Below are 19,605 nucleotides of genomic sequence, written 5' to 3' on the forward strand. Positions count from 1 at the left end.
ACATTTCTGATTTTAAAAAAAACTATAAAATTTGTTGGGTCGGCTCGTCATAATATTTTTTTTGTAAAAGTAAATAATTTTTAGTTTAGATTTTAACTATTCACTTATATCGAACACAAAATAAAACAAAAAAAAAGAATCAATAAGTAAAATTAGTTAAAATCGTAATTTTTTGTTAAAAAAATTATAAATTATAAATATAATTATGATATGTGACTAACGATTAATATATAAAATAAATTATACTATATAAATTTTAAAATATATTTAATGTTAATTTAGATATTTTAAATGCATTATTTTAAATTTTAATTTATGAAATATTTTTTTAAATAAGTTTATGAGCTTGTCAGATTTTAAATATAAAAAAAAGCCTATAAAAAATAACAAAATTAAACTTAAACCATCTATTTAGATCAGATTGGTCAAGATCAAACTCTGCTCAACCATTTCGTAATCTTTTTAACTCGTTGCGGTTACTTCTCAAGAGAGGAGTCGGAGAGAGATTGAACGAAGCGGCAAAGTTTCTTCGGTAAATGCATCTTCCTCGCAGAACTTCAAACATATCTTTCTTTCATTCTGCTTGTGGATCTTTCTTTGTTTTTTGCTTTTCATTTCCTGAAAATTCCGGATAGCAATTTTAATTAGGGTTCGGTTCACAACATTTTGGGTCATGCCTAAAAGTTTGAGCTTTAATATGAAAAAACTCGTCCCTGAAAAGTTCTTAATCCCCATTTTTTACCACATGCCATACTGATACATGTAGAACTCTTTTTTTCAACGGCTTATCCCAGGGACACAACTGTAGTTTGAGAATAAATGGACCGAATATCGGGTCTGCCAAAAGGTATACTTCATGACATCCTCGGAAGGTTACCAGACAAAGATGCTGCTAGGACTAGTGTTTTGTCAAAGGCATGGAGAGAAACATGGTTTTCATTTCCCAAATTGTCTTGTTGCTGCCACAATTTTTTTAGTTTACGTGGCAAATTAGACAGGTTCATTCAGTATGTCAGTAAAAGATTAACTAGGCTCCATGACCAAGGCTTAGCAATCAAAGAATTTAAGCTCATGTTAGACCATACATTAGACTATGTCCCTGCGTCCTGCCATATTGATCAATGGATACAGATGGCTAGTGAAAGTGGTGTCGAAGTACTAGAGCTTTACCTCACTGGTAACTTTGCGAAAAGACATTATAACCTTCCACTTTGTCTTACTGAAGCCAAGTCACTTACTAAGTTGGTGTTGAGAGAGGGGACTAGACTTGACTCCGCATTGCTAAACCATTCGCTCAAGTTTTTCTCATTGAAAACATTGTCTTTGCGTCATATACTTCTTGAAGATGAAAGGATTATCGAGCATTTCATTTCACATTGTCCTTTGATTGAGCATTTAACTCTTCATTCTTGTTATGTATATAATAACCCTTCACGTTCTAGCACTATGACCTCTTTGCTGAAATCTTTAAGCTTGCAAGGTCTACAAAAGCTGAAGGACGTTGATATCCAAGGAATACAAGAGGTATATATTGATGCTCCGAATCTTGAGAACTTATGCTATCATGCTCCTTATATGGTTACACCTTTCAAGCTGAATTTGGATAGTTGCACAAATTTGAGATGGTTGACCTTGTGGAATTTGAAGATCCCAAACAAGTGGTTCCTTGAACAGTTTTATAGGATTCCTTTCCTTGAGAGTTTGATGTTGCATAGTTGCTCGTTTGAGCATGAAAGGATTAATATTCCAAGTCCTGAACTGAAGTTCTTCAGTTTATCACATTGCTCTAACTTGAAGGAGGTCAACATTGATGCTCCAAATTTATTATCCTGTGAGTATGTCGGGAAAGACAACCCTGTCATATCTTTTCTGAGAATTTCTAATCAACTTGAACTGAATGCTCATTACGATATGATGCCATTTTCGGTAAGTATGCACTTTCTACTTGATTGGTTCCTTCTGCTTGCATATTTTCCAAATTTATTTATTATTTGTCTGTGTGTACCCTGAATTATGCAGATTACAGAAATCCTGGGTCTGAGTGTATTGCAAGTTTCATCACCTCCTCCAAGTATTAAACATGTTCAATTACGTTTTCCTATGAATATGGAAGCTCGCTACTTTCCCCTTATGAATTGGCTGCTTTCAAGTTGCTTCCCGAAAACTATTTCATTCTGCTTGCAATCTAAATTTAACATGAAGGCATTCGTTGTGGTATGTCATTGTCTCCAAGATTTTCAGCTTGAATTTTCCCCTTTAAAATTTTAAGTCCAAGTTTAATTTGTTGAGTGTTGATAATATCAAATACTTATCAAGATAAATAAAATGTCATATGGAGCCTCTAACTTTACTCATTATTTCACAAAAATAACAGTTTTTCTATGAGATGCTGATGGATAGAAAGAAGCACGGGTGCTATCTCCGTTCATGGAGCAAGCCGTGTTGTTGGCATGGGTTGAAGGTTGTGAAGGCCACACATTTAGAAAGGACTTGTGAAAATGTTGAAGATCTTAAGGCCATGTTAGATGCATTGCCAGAATCCCCTGTTGAGGAATATATCACTTTTGGCTTAGAGTTGTAATCTTGCTAGACATGCATTCTCCATTTGAGTTTCTTAGATGTGTGTGCGTATGCATTTATCTTGGTACTTATGTATATATACGAAGTTAAATCTTTTTGCTTAACATAATCTACTAGTGACAAAGTATATTTGGATATCATTTATTAGAATTTTCTAGATTCTGCCATCAATTGAATTCTGGAATTTCAATTTAGGCGGAATAATGTGGTTGTTCTTGGTGAAAGTGCAAAATGAATGATGCATGCAATGGGATTATCAATCATTAGATGATTTGATATATTTGATTAAATATATTTGACTAATAATCTAAGAGTTTATAATGTCATTTTCATATAAAGATGTTATCATATAAGTATTTTTCTTTTCTGAAAAGTAGCTTTCTGAAATTCAAGGAATACAAGAAGGACGTATTGATTTTCCAGATCTTGAGTAGCTATGCTATCAAGCTTTGGATTTCGATGTATTGATTTTCCAGATCTTGAGTAGCTATGCTATCAAGCTTTGGATTTCGATGCACCGATCAAGGTAAATTTTGATAGTTGCAAAATTTAAGATTAGAATTTAGATTAGAATGGTTTAAGTTTTTAATGAGCAAATAATCTTGCTCTCGTTCTCACCCTCAAAACCGCAAAATAAATTCCAATTCTGCTCTCGCTATCAGCGGGAGAAGGTCAGGGTGTCATCGTTGTTTACTTTAATCTAAGAGATGTTCTTCAATTTGAATAGTTTTATGATCATTTGTGTTTGTGTCTTTTTTTTTTTCCGTTTTTCTCTCTCCCTAGAGATACATATGTAACCACATCGTGTGTGGCAAATTTCTTTAAAGTGATGAGGTATAAAGTGAAAAGATGATTTTTTTATCTATTTTAAATTAAAATAATAAGTCTTATGATGAAAATATAAATAATGATAGTTAATTTTTTATTATATAAGTTTTTCTTTTCAAAATTTTAGGACAACTATTCCAATATTTTTTAAAAATTAAATAATAAATTATCTTTAATATCATTGCATAATAGGTATCATTTACACAGATTTAACATGAAAATATTTGGTTTCTTGTGAAATTTACTGCGAAAAATTTCATCCTTATATAGTTTTGCCCTTTAACTACTGCAATTTTAATGAAATGCCATGTTGATACGAGAATGTCAGTTTTGCAATGCCTAAACATTTATGATATTAGGATAATTTTAAGTGTATCTGAAATGTTAATATTTTAATAATTTTAACAGTTGATTTTAGTTATTAAAAAAATATATAATATATTAACTAAAATTAACGGTTAAAATTATTGTAATACCAATATTCAGTATTTTAGGTGCATTTTGAAAATTTTCCTATGATATTAAATTCCCACATTCGTTTGTGAAAGAATTTTTCAAATATGAGCTTCTAATTCTATTACTTTTAGTTACATAAATCACACAAACTTTTGTCATTGATTTAAAGTAAAAATATTATTATAATAATTGATAATGATAATGATTACTATTCATATAAGGGAGATTACCTATTTGTTTGAGTGTTATTAAATTAATAAAAATATATTTTTTTATAAAATAATTTTTTTATTTTTTAATGTGTTTATATCAAAATATAATTAATACATAAAAAATTTGTTTTACATATATCTAAATATAAAATTATTTATATTTTTCCAAAAATCATTTATAAAAAAAATAATTTAAAAAAAATATTTTTGAAAAACTTATCCAAACAAACCCTAACTCATTAGTAATAGCAATTATATATAAAGCGAATTGAAGAGTAATTTAGAATTGTTAAGTGTTAACCCCTTGCGGTTACTTCTCAACAGAGGAGTCGGAGAGACATTGAACGAAGCGGCAAAGTTTCTTCGGTAAATGCATCTTCCTCATAGCATTTTAAACATATCTTTCTTTCATTCTGTTTGTGGATTTTTTTTTCTTTTTTTTTTTGTTTTATTTTGCTTCTCGTAAGTCCTTGATGTTGTTTATTTTCTGAAAATTCTGGCATGGCAATTTTACATAGGGTTCGGTTAAAATAAAAGTTGTTTGTTCCCATTTTCTACCAGATGCCATGTTGATTTAAAAGAGTTTGTTTTTGAGGTGTTTAGACTTTAGACATTAGATCCTTCTGTTACTCAGCTAAATCATTTATATTGACATGTAGAACTCTTTTTTCAACGGCTTATGATGTTATGAAGAAATGGACCGAATATCTCTTCTGCCAAAAACTATACTTCATGACATTCTTGCAAGGTTGCTGTCAAATGAATGGAGAGACACATGGTATTCATTTCCCATATTATCCATTTGCGACAAAATTATTATTGGTTCTTATAGTCCTCAGATAATTAGCAAACTAGACATACTAATTGGCTATGTCATGAGAAGATTGTTGAAGCTTCGTGAGCAAAGCTTAAAAATAAAAGTATTTAAGCTCGATATGATGCCAGAACACAATAAGCATATGTCCCATCATTTTGATCTTTGGATGAACATGGTTAGCGAAAATCATGTGGAAGTACTTGAGCTTTGCCTCCTCTGCTCTGCCCCCTATCATGGACCTAATAGGAGAGCATATCGAAACCACATTGTGTCTTTGAAGTTAAATCGCTTACTAAGTTGGTGTTGAAAGGAAAAATAAAACTTAACCAGTCATTCTTCAATCATTCTATCAAGTTATTTTCACTGAGAACACTATGTTTACGTGAGCTACTCCTTGAAGATAAAGGAATTATTGAGCATCTCATTTCTCACTGTCCCCTGCTTGAAGATTTAACTGTATCTTGTTGTTTAGCATATAACAGGAAGAATCCATTTGGGGACATAGAATTTGTGGAATCCTTATTCCTGCATGGTCTACAAAAGCTAAAGGAAGCTGATATTCAAGGAATACAAGAGGTATATATTGATGCTCCAAATCTTGAGAACTTTTATTATGTTTCTATCTATAATTTAGGATCTCTTTTCAAGTTGAATTTAGACAGTTTCACAAGATTGAGATGTTTGCGTCTGTCGAACACTGTTGTTACAGACAAGTGGTTACACGATCTATCTCATAAATTCCCTTTCCTTGAGCATTTGGAATTGTGTCATTGCTCTATGTCTGAGAGAATTAATATTTCGAGTGCTCAACTCATGATCTTGGAGTTTTCAACTTACTTTGACTTGAAGGAGGTGAATATTGATGCTCCAAATTTATTATCATTTGACTATTGCGGAGATCACAGAGCTATTATATCTTTCCTAACAAGTTCTGATCATTTGGTATTCAATGCCATGCCTGCCCATGAATCTAGGCATGGTTATTATAGCTTGAGGGAATTTATCCAAAACATTAAACCACAAAAGGTTTTGGCATCACTCTCCCTCTCTGTCTATCATTCGAATGGGGTAAGTAGATTCACTAGCTAGCTAGCTACTTGATTCATTCATTGTGTTTGCTTGCATATCTATGTTCCAATTCTATTTATTTATTTATTTGCTTTTATGCATCATGATTTATGTAGATTCAACAGAATTGTCTGAGTATACAGCAAGTTTCATCCATTCCTCCTAGTATCAAATGCTTGGAATTGAACTTTTGTACAAGAAACGAAGCTCTTTATTTCCATTATATGGATTGGTTGCTTTCTTGTTGCTGTCCAAAAACTATTTCATTCGTCTTCCAGTATGAATGTGGCCTGAAACCATTCACGGTGGTATGCTTATTAGTTTTCGTCATATCAGAATTGGTTCGCCATTAATGTTTTTACAATATTTTCACGAACCACTCACAACCCCTGCATCAGACAAGGTTCTGAAAATTAGATTGTTCATTGTTGAATCGGTAAAACTGCATGTTTAAATATTTAATTGAAGTTTAATCAGAATTGAATTAGATATTATAATAATATATTTTGTATAATATATATATTCAAAAAAAAGCTTTTATAAAAAGTAACTTCTAACAAGTTTTTTCTAGTAAAAATTTGAACTGATTCAACTTATTTAATGTTTTTTTGACCTTTTTATTGATTTTTATCGAATTTTTGTAATTGATTTTCTTATCTGAATCAGTTACCAATTTTTGATTAATTGGTTAAACCAACTAATTTGATGTAGTTTTCAGAACAATACTATTGATTCTCGGTTAACAATATATATAACCAGGAGAATGTGTCATCTTAATTTTTTTCCCTCCATTATTTGGTAAAATGTGGACTCTCACTTTATATTTGTTAAATGATATCAAGAGAAAATATTAAATGGTTAAAGATCACATTTTATCAAATAATAATTAAAAAAAAATTAAGAGAATTCACACTTATATAAATGGGGTGCAGTGTCTCTAACTCTTAACTAATTATATTTGTTGTTTTGGGAACACAACAGTTTATGTATGAGCTGCTGATGGACAGAAAAAAGCAGGAGTTGTTTGACTATTTTGGTGATACAAAGCGTTGGTGGCATGACTTGAAGATTGTCAAGGTCACATACTCATTCAACGTTGACGAGAGCGTTGACTTTAAGACCACGCTAAATGCATTATTATTGCCATTGGCTGACCCGGAATCTGTTAGTTTTAGCTTAGAATTATAATATTCTTATTATCACCTGGTACATATTCCTAATTAGATTTACAATTTTGATGTTACCACTAATCAAGATTTGGGTATTGTATTGAGTATTTTTCTTCCAAGGTTTTATACTTACACCAATTAATATTTTATTCCTTGTTGATTGTGAGTTTTATGATCCATCTAACACTATAAATTATTCGTCTAAAATATAAATTTTGGAAATAATATGATATTTCATCCATTTATTTTTAATTAAAATAAAATAATATTCGGATGATTTTTTTAAATAGATTTTTATAAAATTTTGCAACAATTTAGTTCGGTATTCTTTTTAAGGAAAAAGTGAAAAACAATTCAAAACTTTTTATCATTTTATTCTCTCTACTCTACTAAACATTTACCTAAAGAGTGAATTTTACACCAACAATATTTATATTTAGTTTTTATTTATCTCGAAATTTTATTTTATCAAACTTTATACCAAACTTTTTTTTAAGAAAATTATATTTTTAATAAAACTTAATGATATTATTTGTTACTATACAGTATGCACGACGAGAAAAAGAAAAAATTAATATGAGAAGAAAAAATATAAAAAATAAATTCTAAACGGTCTTGACTATTATAGTATTATCTTTAAAGATAGTCTTTTATAAAAAAATACTCTTTTTGGTTCTTAATATTTATTTTTATAAGACTGATAAACTTTTTTGTTAATATTTTTTTTATTAACGGAATAAGTCTATATATTATGTTAAACGATTGATTTTTCTATTAAAAATCAACTAGGATTAATAATTTTTTTTGTTAGAAATCTTATTGTCTTTTAATGATAATTGACAATGCCGTTTAATTTTTATTTATAAAAATTAAATAAAGGATATATTAGTAATTAATGTATCATATAAGTATATTTTAAAGAGAGATCATTGACAGAGAGATTAATCAGTGTCACAAAATTTAAATATCAAGGGTTGAAAAAAAATGTTTTATATTCAGAAACCTTGTAGTTCTTAAAAAAATTATGAGGAATGAATTGGATATTTACTCAGAGATATATAAAACGACAGTTGAAATAGGTTTGATGGCAACTAGATCAGTGTAGTTGGCCCATAGGCCATAATCATCCCTTCAAATACCATGATATAAATAAGAATAGCAAATGAGGTTGTATATGCTTGGTTTAATGTGGTAGGTTTTGCGAACTTCATGGTTTTGGTATATATAAGTGTGGCTGCTGTTTATGTGGAAGGCATTATTAGCAGCTTGTGTTTATGAGGAAGATGTACTATAAGTTATGAATTATGATACAATGGCAAAAAAAAAAATGGAAAAAGAATAGCAAATGCAATTAATTTAATTTGAATTTTCCTACCACTTATAGAGGGTAAACTTTCATCCCTATAGCAAATGCAATCAATTTAATTTGAAATTTCCTACCATTTATAGACGTTCACAAACATTTTTATAACCTTTTAAATTCAGAAATTATTTGAATAAAATTGTAAAAAAAGTAAATTGAATTTTTTTTTTTTTAACATAAGAGCTCAACACGAGAAAGTGGAGCAACAAGCGAACCGATACAACGACATGAAAAGTAGAAATAGTGCTTTCTTAACGTCATCTCCGGCATAGCCATCAACAACAAAAAGGATCTAGATTACTCCATTCTCTAACACTATTTAATGATTTCTGAAATACCTCCTCTGCACTCCCTTCCTTATTACTAAAAATCCGTCCGTTTCTCTCTAACCAAATGTTCCAAATAACTGAACAAAAGCATATAAGCCATTTGTGACGCTCTACCTTCTTGTTAGCAGCAGCATATGTTCAACTCTCGAAGTGTTCTTTTAGGGTGCCCGGAATTGTCCACAATCTCCTTAATTCAGACAGCCATTGACACCACACCTGTCAAGTAAACTCACAACTCAGGAACAAGTGATGAATAAATTCCACTTCTTTTGAAAATTCTCTTATACGATACTCTTTGTCTTTTGAAACCTTCATCGACATTTTTTTTTATTATTGGACTAATAAGAGAAGGATCCCGCTAGGGAGCCAATGAGATAGTTATACAATATATACAATGAACAATTTATTTACCCCAATTAAAGCTTAAATTAAAAATGAACCCATTTTTTTTAACTTACTATCACAACCCTTTAGTTTCACTTTAATCCTAACCATCTAATTCTAATTTCAAATTTTACCCAATACCTTCTTTGTGAATCGACGGCAACCCTCTCAACCCCACCGTCACCACCTCCGATAACCATCTCAACCCTTTAGTTATACAACTGATCCCGCACCTTCCTCAGCGCCTTGCACCCGCCGATTGCTCACCCTTCTGCGCGAGCATCTTCGGTCGCCGACAGCAGCAAGGACGGTCCCCCCGGATGTTCTCCGTTGCGATACACGGGTGCAGTTCGCCGGCGGGCCTCAGCGTCAGCTGGGTTGCGCCTCGCACGAGGCTGGGTCGCTGCTCGACTCGGCACCAGTACCGGGACCCCTGTGTGTGCACCCGCACACACAAACTCACTTCAGAGAGAAAAACTAGCCGTTATCATTTCTCATTAGTATTAATAAAACACCATTCTTGTAAATACAAAAACCGCTTATTGAACGATTTTTTTATAGGAATTTTTTGGGTCCAAAAAGTCCCAAAAATAAATCCCTTTGAAGGCCCAAGGAACAGGCCCGATCTATTAAACTTGGGCACTCATGACAAAGTTGCCAAGTCATGAAACCTAAGTTGGGGGCACTTGTAGACAAGTAACGGACAAGCAAGATTCCAAGTTTTCAGGCACAGGATTCGGTGGTCCAGGAATCTTTGGACCACTTAGTGGTCCAAATAGGAAACATGTTTTTAGAGTTTTTTTATCAATTGCTATGTAGTCCTTGAACTAATTTTAATTACAAATTAACCCCATATATTTTATTTAATTATAAAAATAGTTTTTTATTTTATAAATTATTATTTTATTAATTATCTATTATATTTATTAACAATCAAATACAAAAACAACAACCAATTATATCCTCCATTGATCCTAATAAAGCTTTTGGCCATTCCAATCGATTAAAATATTAAATTTGATCTTGTGACATTCGTCCATGGCTTCCAAACCGTGTTTCCTTGAAATTCAATCGATTGGTTTATCAAAACAATCGATTGAAAGATAACTCAATCGATTGGATTACAGTGTATCACAAAACAATCAATTGAAAGTTGTAAGGTAGAATAGTTTTCGCTTAAACCAATCGATTGTTTATACTTTCCAATCGAATGAATGCCTCAAAATAATCGATTGTTTTTGTTACTCAATCGATTGAATTCACGAAAACAACATAGATTTGCCAAATACAATCGATTGGAAAGTGATGACATTGAAGTTTTAGCCAAATTCAATCGATTGGTAATGTAATCCAATCGATTGGAAGGTGATGAAGTTGAATTTTTTGCCAACTTCAATCGATTGGTAATGCTATCCAATCGATTGAAATGTGTCATGCGCCTATTTCAATCTTGTTATCTTTTTAGAAATTATCTTATTATTCATCTATCTTATCTTTAAAATTCTATCTTCAATTTTTGCTGTTTTATTTTGATGTAGATAAACTAATCTTATCTTTTTCTTAATATTAACATTATAAATTGGTGAATAATCCATCACTAATTATTCAATCCCACCATTAAAATCGTGTATCATTTTCTTTGATTATAAAAAATTTAATTATTTTTCTTTGGAACATCTATCTACTCAATATCCAATTTTTTTTTTAATTTTTTATCCGTCTATTTAATATCCACTATTTTTTCATCGCTAATCACCGTTGCAGCAATCAGCAAAGGTCCAATCAAGTTTTTCATTGTAGTGTTCAAAAAATAAACCATCGTTTTGATTACAAAATCGAGGTCGGTGAATAAAATCTCTAATTTTGCAATTATTCGTTTCGATACTTTATTCGTGAAATTGATTGTGTAAAAAAAATATTTTTTTATCTTTTATTGATTCATAGAAATTGAGAAATAATAAAAAGTAAATAGATGTTATTATTTTTTATTATTAATTAATTAGCTAGCAATCAGGGACGGATCTAGAGGGGGCGAGTAGTGGCCCGGACACCCCAAAATTTTAAGAAACTATACTTATCTATAACAATTTATATTAGGAATACAAAGGGTTGGGTGTCGATTATTTTTTTTATTTTACCCCTATTTTACCCCATGACAGAATGATGTAACTGCTCGTTAAGATATTCTTATTGGATGTAAATTATTGTTACAAATATTTTTATTAAGATATGTTTTGAAGGAATAAAAGTAGAATAGTTCAATAAGGATTAATTTTTAAAAAAAATAAATTTACATTAATAATTTTTCTCTTCAAATTATTAACGTACTTTTCTAATATACTCTAAGTACCTACACAATATATAATATCAATTAGCGTTCAAATTTAAGTTCGAATATTGTTATTAACGAGAGAGGTTTATTAATTTTTAAAAAAATTTACATACAATAAGTTTTGTATCAATATATCATGATTCATTTTAAAAATAATATTTATTCATCTAAGTTATAGAGTGTCTTGAAAAATCATATTTAAATAATTTTTTTATTTTTTAACTATTTTATATTTTTAGATTAAAAACTTTGTATTTTTTTTATTCAAATTATTTTGTAGGATAAATAAAAAGATGAGATTTTTTTAATAAATTAAATTATTGAAAAATTTACTTATTATAAAAGAAGTTAGGTATATTTTTTTATTATAAGAATACATATAATTCACTTTTGAATGTAATCACGATAAATATAAATTTATTCAATTTTTTAAAATTTACATTAATCATTAAAATTATAACATAATGAATGTACTCCTGTACAAATTTAATTATAACATAATGAATGTAGCATTACCAATTGGAAAAAAAATTAACTTCATCACCTTCCAATCGATTGGATTACATTACCAATCGATTGAATTTGGCTAAAACTTCAATGTCATCACTTTCCAATCGATTGTATTTGGCAAATCCATGTTGTTTTCGTGAATTCAATCGATTGAGTAACAAAAACAATCGATTGTCATTCGATTGGAAAGTATAAACAATCGATTGGTTTAAGCGAAAACCATTCTACCTTACAACTTTCAATCGATTGTTTTGATAAACCAATCGATTGAATTTTAAGGAAACACGATTTGGAAGTCATGGACGAACGTCACGAGATCAAATTTAATATTTTAATCGATTGAAATGGCCAAAAGTTTTATTAGAATCAATGGAGGATATAATTGGTTGTTGTTTTTGTATTTGATTGTTAATAAATATAATAGATAATTGATAAAATAATAATTTATAAAATAAAAAACAGTTTCTATAATTAAATAAAATATATGAGATTAATTTGTAATTAAAATTAGTTCAAGAACTATGTAACAATTGTTAAAAAAACTCTAAAAACATGTTTTCTAATGGGACCATTAAATGGTCCAAAGGTTCTAGGACTACCGAATCTTGAGCCCAGATTGGAGTAGGGGCAGGTTGTTGTTGTTGATTTAGGCGTTGGAAGAGATCAGAGATGAAAAAAAAATAAGTGGATAGATAGAACGTGTTTATGAGGTTAAGTCCTTTCCAATATTTTTTAATCGTAAATGCAGACCAAAAAGTAGAATAACAATCCCTTACATTATGATCTGAAAAAGGCATTCCTTTTTCAAATAAAAAAAATTCTGCAACAAAAAGAGTAAGTTAAGTTGAGGAAGATATGGTAACTTTTTAAAAACGAATATTTAAAAGAAAAGGTTGCTAAGTCTATCTTTAATTACTTAATACTTTAAATTAGTAACTATTTTTTTATGTTATATTAATATTAAGTAATATCTATTGAGGCAGCACTTTAATGGCTTCAGAAGTTAGATGATGTATTCAGTTTTAAGTTCTCTTTGAATAGTTTTAAGTTCTACTAATATTTTGTTGACTTTTGCAGAACTGTTACATGTGTTTCATGAGCATTTTGGATATGTAGTTAATTGTAGGACTTCCTCCGATTTGATCTAATTATGTTAGCAAACTAATAAGAACCAAGAGTAAACCTAAATCAACTTGTCTTCATTGACATTTCATGGATTTGGAAAGCACTAAGAATGCACGTAAAAGACCAAAATGGATGGAATAATGATAAGATGGAACAACTTGAGATACAAGTGTCCCAAATCAGGTTAGATACAAATGTCTGTCTATCCTACATTTGGGTTGAAATACCAATATGATTTTTTAACTTGCTTTAATGACTCTGTAGCTCATTATTTAATGTGAAATAGTTCATGTCAATTTACAGAGAGAGAAAAAGATGTATACGACAAGTTTGACCACACTTATCAGAATAAAGAACAGAATAATGAATATATAGGTAATCTTTGATTTTTGCTGTTATCTAAATTTGGTGATTTATGGAAAGACTTAAAGCCAAGATCTATCTAACTGATTTCACCTCCAGTGATTCACCCTCAACTTAAGGCTAAGATCAAAGGTGTACTTGTAATAATAATAATGAGAGTAAATGACCATTAAATCTAAAAAAAAAAGTTGACTTTGACTAATTAATTAAAAAAAATATCAACTAGGTCCTTTCAAATAATAAACTGATAGATATATATGTTTTTCTATAAGTGAATAGTGCAAAATAAAATTGAATTATCCATGTATTTTGATATTTACAGTGGTGTATATTTTATTATTATCACATGAGTATAAAAATAATATAATTTTGGATAGTAAAATATTTATTATTTTTTAAATTTTCATATATCTTTTATTAAGTGCTCTCTATTTATTATAATCCTATTAAAATAAGTGAAGTTTCGATTCAAAAATTATTATCTACATAACTATCTTTTATAAATAGACATATCATAGAAATTAACCGTATATATAAGTATCACCGTTAAATTTTAGTTGATAAATTAATAGAAGGACATCATATGTCCACCATTTGCTATTTTAGAGTAGGGCTATACATGGGCCGGGTGAAGTCGGATTTGTTTTGACTTGTTTTGACCTGGACCCGATACTAAATAATGACTAGGTCTATTTTTGATACTCTTACCTGATCTTAGACCTGATAAAATCACATCAAATTAGCACTTAAAGTGTTTAGGTTTGGTCAAACCCTTATTTTGGAAGACTAAATTGATACGTTTTTTTTAAATTAATTAGTTCGAAGTCAAAATCTTTAAAGATCAAATTGTCACTTTACTCTAATAATAATAACTAATTTATTTATTTTGTATCTATAATTTATTTTTATTATTTTATATTTTAATAAAAAAATTATGTACTAATTTTTTTTCAATTCTCGTTATATATAGAAAAAGTATATGATAAAAAAATTGAAAAGACATGACCATGTTGATAGTGCTACAGCTTACGACTGTGTGTACCATTTTGATTTGAGTAAAGATCCACTCCGGTCTTTGTCCATTTTTATGAAGAATGAAGCGATTTTTATCTAAAAAAAAGACACTTTGATTCTCAACCTTTTTATTTTAGGACAATACGATCTTTCTATTAAAAAAATTATTAAATAATAACAAAAATTAATTTTTTTGGGATTTTATTTGTATTTTGTGGGGGTTTTAAACCTCCACAAAAATCTTTTCAATAATAGAACCAACTACTACCACTACTACCATTATCTTTTTCATCCTTATTATTATCACTCCTACCTCTATTATTTTTATTGTGTAACCATACTTTATCATCATCATTATCTTCTCTACTGTCATCATCACCAATACCAATATTATCAACATTAAAGTTCTCTTCTTTCATTTCTTATTCGATGTTTTTTTTTTCTTTAAAAATTATTGTATTACGATTATTTTTTTTGCGGCATTATTTTCATCAATGGTTTTTCTTCACTTAATCACCACCATTGGTAAAGGAATTTTTCAAAATAAACTTATTAATAGTTTGTGGAGGTTTAAAACTCCCCACAAAATATAAATAAAATCCCCACAAAACTAAATTTTATTATTATTTAATGGATTTTTTAACAGAGAGATCGTATTGTCCTTTTTCTGGGTTGAGGATCGAAGTGTTCCCTTTTTCTGGACAGGGATCGTTTTGTCCTTCGTAAAAATGGACAAGGACTGGATTGAGTGTTTAATCTTTTGATTTTTGAGTCGTTAACTTGTTATTATACACTGTACACTATTCGTGCGTTGCACGAACATGAGATGTACATTGGACATGTGTTGTATTGAAAGATGAAGTTTATACAATGGTACTGAGTTATTTTTAATGCAGGCAATGCTAGAGAAAAAAAAAATAATCAGAACTTACTTTATTTAGCATTTATTAATTGTTATAACAATTAATAAATACTAAATAAAAAAATTATGACTATTTTTTATTTATTTTCTTTGATTATCAAACATTTTTATTTTAATATACCCAACATCGGATAGCTGACAAAAATTTAATAATTATGCAACTGGTTTTATTATTTATTACTTTTTAGATTGAAAATGTCATGATCAGATAGTCCTTGGCGGTAGCAATTGAAATGGATAGCATATTACCATATGTAACTGATGATCATCTAAGATTCTCGAATACTTCCTTATAAACAACATTTATTGTTGTCGTGGTAGACCTACTTGCGTTATTATGCACCAAAACCCTTAGTCCCTTCTTGTTGTTGACCCTGGACAACACAACATATAATTGTCAATGTGTAAATATTGGTTTCAGCAAGTACAAACTGACAGTAGTTAATGTTTGTTCTTGTAATTTGTTTATCGTCATGGCAAATGAAACTGTGAGCAAAAATTGTCTTCGTTAGAATCTAAAAGATAGAGTCTGGTTGTTATGAATCATGTTCATACGTGGTATTAAAACTACTTGACCGGTCTTGTCTCCTGTTAGCGTCATGCACTCAATTATGTGATTACCCAATCTTCGTACCTGCAACCTTGTTCAATTACATAAGCCGTTGGACTGATCGATGTTGCGTAATAGCATAACCAGTACACCAATTCTTTAAGTGTGAGGTGGTGTTGTGACAATTCAGAGCAATTAATTGCATCGAGGACGTCTGGTGTTAACGTGTCTAACTCAGACTCCATTATTTCCCTCATCAATGCACAACGTATCTGAGCTAAGATAAGTTTTCTCCTTACCACATAGTTGCTGCATAATGTATGTGTTTACCTTCTTCACCACTTCCAAGTTCCAACATTGGGGCGGGGCTAGGATGGACCTGTCTTTGAAAAATGTTTTGTTGTCAATGTTAGTCAACATGTCAAGGTACACAAAGCTAATTAATTTATGAAAAGCATCTGTTGCATCATCAATTAGTATGTCATCTGGAATTTCCACTTCAGACTCCCGGAGTCTCCTAGCAACCCATCTCCAAGTTGTAGTAGCCGCTCTGCAAACTTTCTGATATCATTTATATCTGAATCACAACTCCAATAGAAAAGCGCATGTTTTTTGTGAGCGTGAGAACATTACAATACTGTCACAAATAAGATGAGTTTATGGATGCATGAGTAAGGAATTGAGCTACACTTATATGCTTTTGAGAAGTACTCTACCTTGGTACTGAGTTACACTTAAGAGTTTGTCGCTAGCCAATGAGTTGTTGCATGCACAAGGTGGGATTCGAACCCTCAACACTTACTTAATAGACTAATGAGCTAATCACTAGACCAACCCAACTTGGTTTGTGATCCTTCACTTTAATAACATAAAAAAACTCCATCGAAAAGGTATCTCGGCTTTAATGTTCCTTCAATGTGAAGGCGGTAGAGATGAACAAGATTAGGAAACCCGTCTACAATATAAGTAGTATTATACCCCCTTAATGAGCTTAAGATGATTCCAATTATAATCCATTATCTGCATGCATGGTGTGTGTTAAATTTTCTTTGTATTTCCTAAAGAATAGGCTTGGAATACATGCATGATCTGTTAAACATAAATGCCAAAGATACAACATATTAATATAGCTGAAAGATGGTAAAAGATCTACATGTATGTACATATTTATTGAAAAATGAAATACACCAGATTAAGACATAAATGAACCAAAGCAAGTCATTGAATGAAGGTTCTGATCAGTGCATACCACAAATGGGTCAATAGGGAGGTAAAACACATGACCTTGTTGATCAATGTCATGCACTCCATCACCAAGTTGCATTGTAGTTACTAAAAAAAAGGCTAAGTTGGAGTAACAACAGCATATTTTGAGGTGGTGCATGCACATACAAATCTTATATGAATGGAATCCTAACACATATGCCGCATGCACAAAATAAGTGCCATTAGTGAACTAATATAAGAAGAGGTTTCTAAAAACTTATGGCATTTGACATTTTTAGTCGTGCCATACTGCTATGTAATGCAGGAGTCCTCCTTCATATTTTTGAGGTGTTTTAGAGTTAAAGGACTGCTTTTTGTATTTTTTGAAAGGGAAATGAAAAGTTGCAACAAATAATAACCCAATATATAATCCTTTTGAATCTAATTAATATCACGATTAATTGCATGTATTATTTCTTCATGACTAATATCTAGTGCTGTAATAATATTTTTAAATATGATAGCAACACAATAGACACCAATTAAGTTTACTTAGTAGTAAAAAACATGGGAACATTGATTTAATATGCAGAACATATTGTGTAGAGGACACAATTCATAGACAAAACAAACGGAAGCTAAATGAAAATACTAGAGAACAATTAAACATGCTTCAATGAAAGACACCAATATGGGTGAATGGTTCATTTCTGGACGACCTTGACATACATAATGGCTCATCAGAGGATGAGACAGTGAATCTCAAAAGGGTACCATCTCTAAATCCAAGCATTTTTGTAAGTCTCTTTCACCCTCTTGTCAAGTATAACTGCAAGGGTGAGTGGAGTTGTTGTCAGTAGTGTAGGGTTACGTATCTTTGTCAGGAAAACATGACTTTAAGTACGGAATATATTTGTATCAGATAATAATACTATAAATTTATTAATTCAAAGTCCACTCTATAACAAAAGATGTGCTTTTCTTCCAATAGTTTAATGAAATTGGTTTAATTATTGTTGCTGCCATATATACTTGTAGAAATACTTATTTCAACATGGTAAAATTAATAACACATACAAATGGCTCTAATTTACCATTATAACAATAAAACGATTGCAAACAATAGTAGTAAAAGATGCGAATCTCGTGAATACGCTAGAAAGGGCCACTTTGTTATTGAATTAAAATTTAAAATCAACAAAGGCAAACGTGTATCATTGATGCCATATAAGCTTAAGTTACAAACAAAGCATAGCAAATTAAAAGATTTTAGTTAGGCAAAAGAAGGATCACAGATACACAAATTATTGCAATAAAGGTCTATCAAGAGAAAAACAAAGAAACTGGTTACAGACCGACATCTAAGACACAACAGAGCCTACGCTCGTACTCTTAGAGATGGGCAACTTAGTAAGCATGAACTAATCATGCGGAGCCTTGGACAAAGTAGCATTGTCACCTTCTGCAACCTTCCTACATTTGGATGAGGATGAATTGGTAGAGTCTGGATAAACTTCAATCAGTTTCAATCAGTCTGCAACCTTTTTCCGATCATAAACCCAGAGACTTGCAAATTTTCTGATCAAATTAACCAGAATTGGTTTGTTCTGTTTATGCATATCTCTCTGCGCAGCATTAGAGTGATTCAGGTTGTTGGTTTCTTTTTGACCCTCTACTCGCCTATCGAATTGGTCTGCCCTTAGCCATGCTCCCCATTCCGCTTCTTCCTCTCCTCCTTACGCCATATTTGTAAGATTTTTTGAGCAATCCTCTCGTATTTGAGTTGAAGGTCAAAAATTTTGTTGTTGTTTCTTGAGATTCTCATCTTCCTCCTTAAGGGTTTTGTGATGTGTAGGAAGACTTGAATTTTTAAAATCCTCTCCTCCTTTCCTTTCATAGAGAATACAGCAACAACTATCACCTTTTCCAGCGCCTCTCCTACCCTTCTTCCCAATTCTTTGGTTTTATATTACTCTGATAAATCCCACAGTTGTGTCCATATAGGAATATGAGAGAATTTTGTATCATTGATCAATAAATCTTCCCTCCATCATTTTAGATTTAAATTATAATTCTTAAAGAAAAATTAGAATTTGTTACCTCCGTGATCTAAATCATGGAAGTCTTTTAGTTATCTCCATATTATGTTTAGAATAGCCTCTAATATGCCTACACTAAATAATGTGTCTACTAGTAATCTTCTAATCAAATTTTTAGTACATAAATCCAATCTCTTTTTGATATCTTTATCAACAAAAGTTATAATCTGTTTCTTCTCTAATTTAATCTATCTTTTAACCGTTCTTTCGAGATAGTAGGAACTATCATTGTGAATATCATTAACATTCTAAAAATTTTGACTAATAAAATAAAATTT

At 30.5% G+C, this 19,605-nt stretch overlaps 2 protein-coding genes across 2 annotated transcripts; both read left to right on the forward strand.

Annotated features, from left to right (window-relative positions):
- Positions 1 to 405: 405 nt before the first annotated feature.
- LOC110275154 (FBD-associated F-box protein At4g10400) lies at positions 406 to 2,581 on the forward strand. Its single transcript, XM_052254144.1, has 4 exons — positions 406 to 532; positions 795 to 1,926; positions 2,020 to 2,214; positions 2,375 to 2,581. The coding sequence occupies exons 2-4, from the start codon at positions 820 to 822 to the stop codon at positions 2,579 to 2,581; spliced, it is 1,509 nt and encodes a 502-aa protein (XP_052110104.1). The 5' UTR covers positions 406 to 532; positions 795 to 819.
- Positions 2,582 to 4,376: 1,795 nt separating this feature from the next.
- Positions 4,377 to 7,296, forward strand: LOC107464193 (uncharacterized). Its single transcript, XM_052254817.1, has 4 exons — positions 4,377 to 4,442; positions 4,736 to 4,854; positions 5,366 to 5,469; positions 6,943 to 7,296. Exons 2-4 carry the CDS (start codon positions 4,764 to 4,766, stop codon positions 7,147 to 7,149), a joined length of 402 nt encoding a protein of 133 aa, XP_052110777.1. The 5' UTR covers positions 4,377 to 4,442; positions 4,736 to 4,763; the 3' UTR covers positions 7,150 to 7,296.
- Positions 7,297 to 19,605: the final 12,309 nt, after the last annotated feature.

The sequence above is a fragment of the Arachis duranensis genome, chromosome 9 (genome assembly GCF_000817695.3).
Source record: "Arachis duranensis cultivar V14167 chromosome 9, aradu.V14167.gnm2.J7QH, whole genome shotgun sequence".
Taxonomy (NCBI): Eukaryota; Viridiplantae; Streptophyta; class Magnoliopsida; order Fabales; family Fabaceae; genus Arachis; species Arachis duranensis.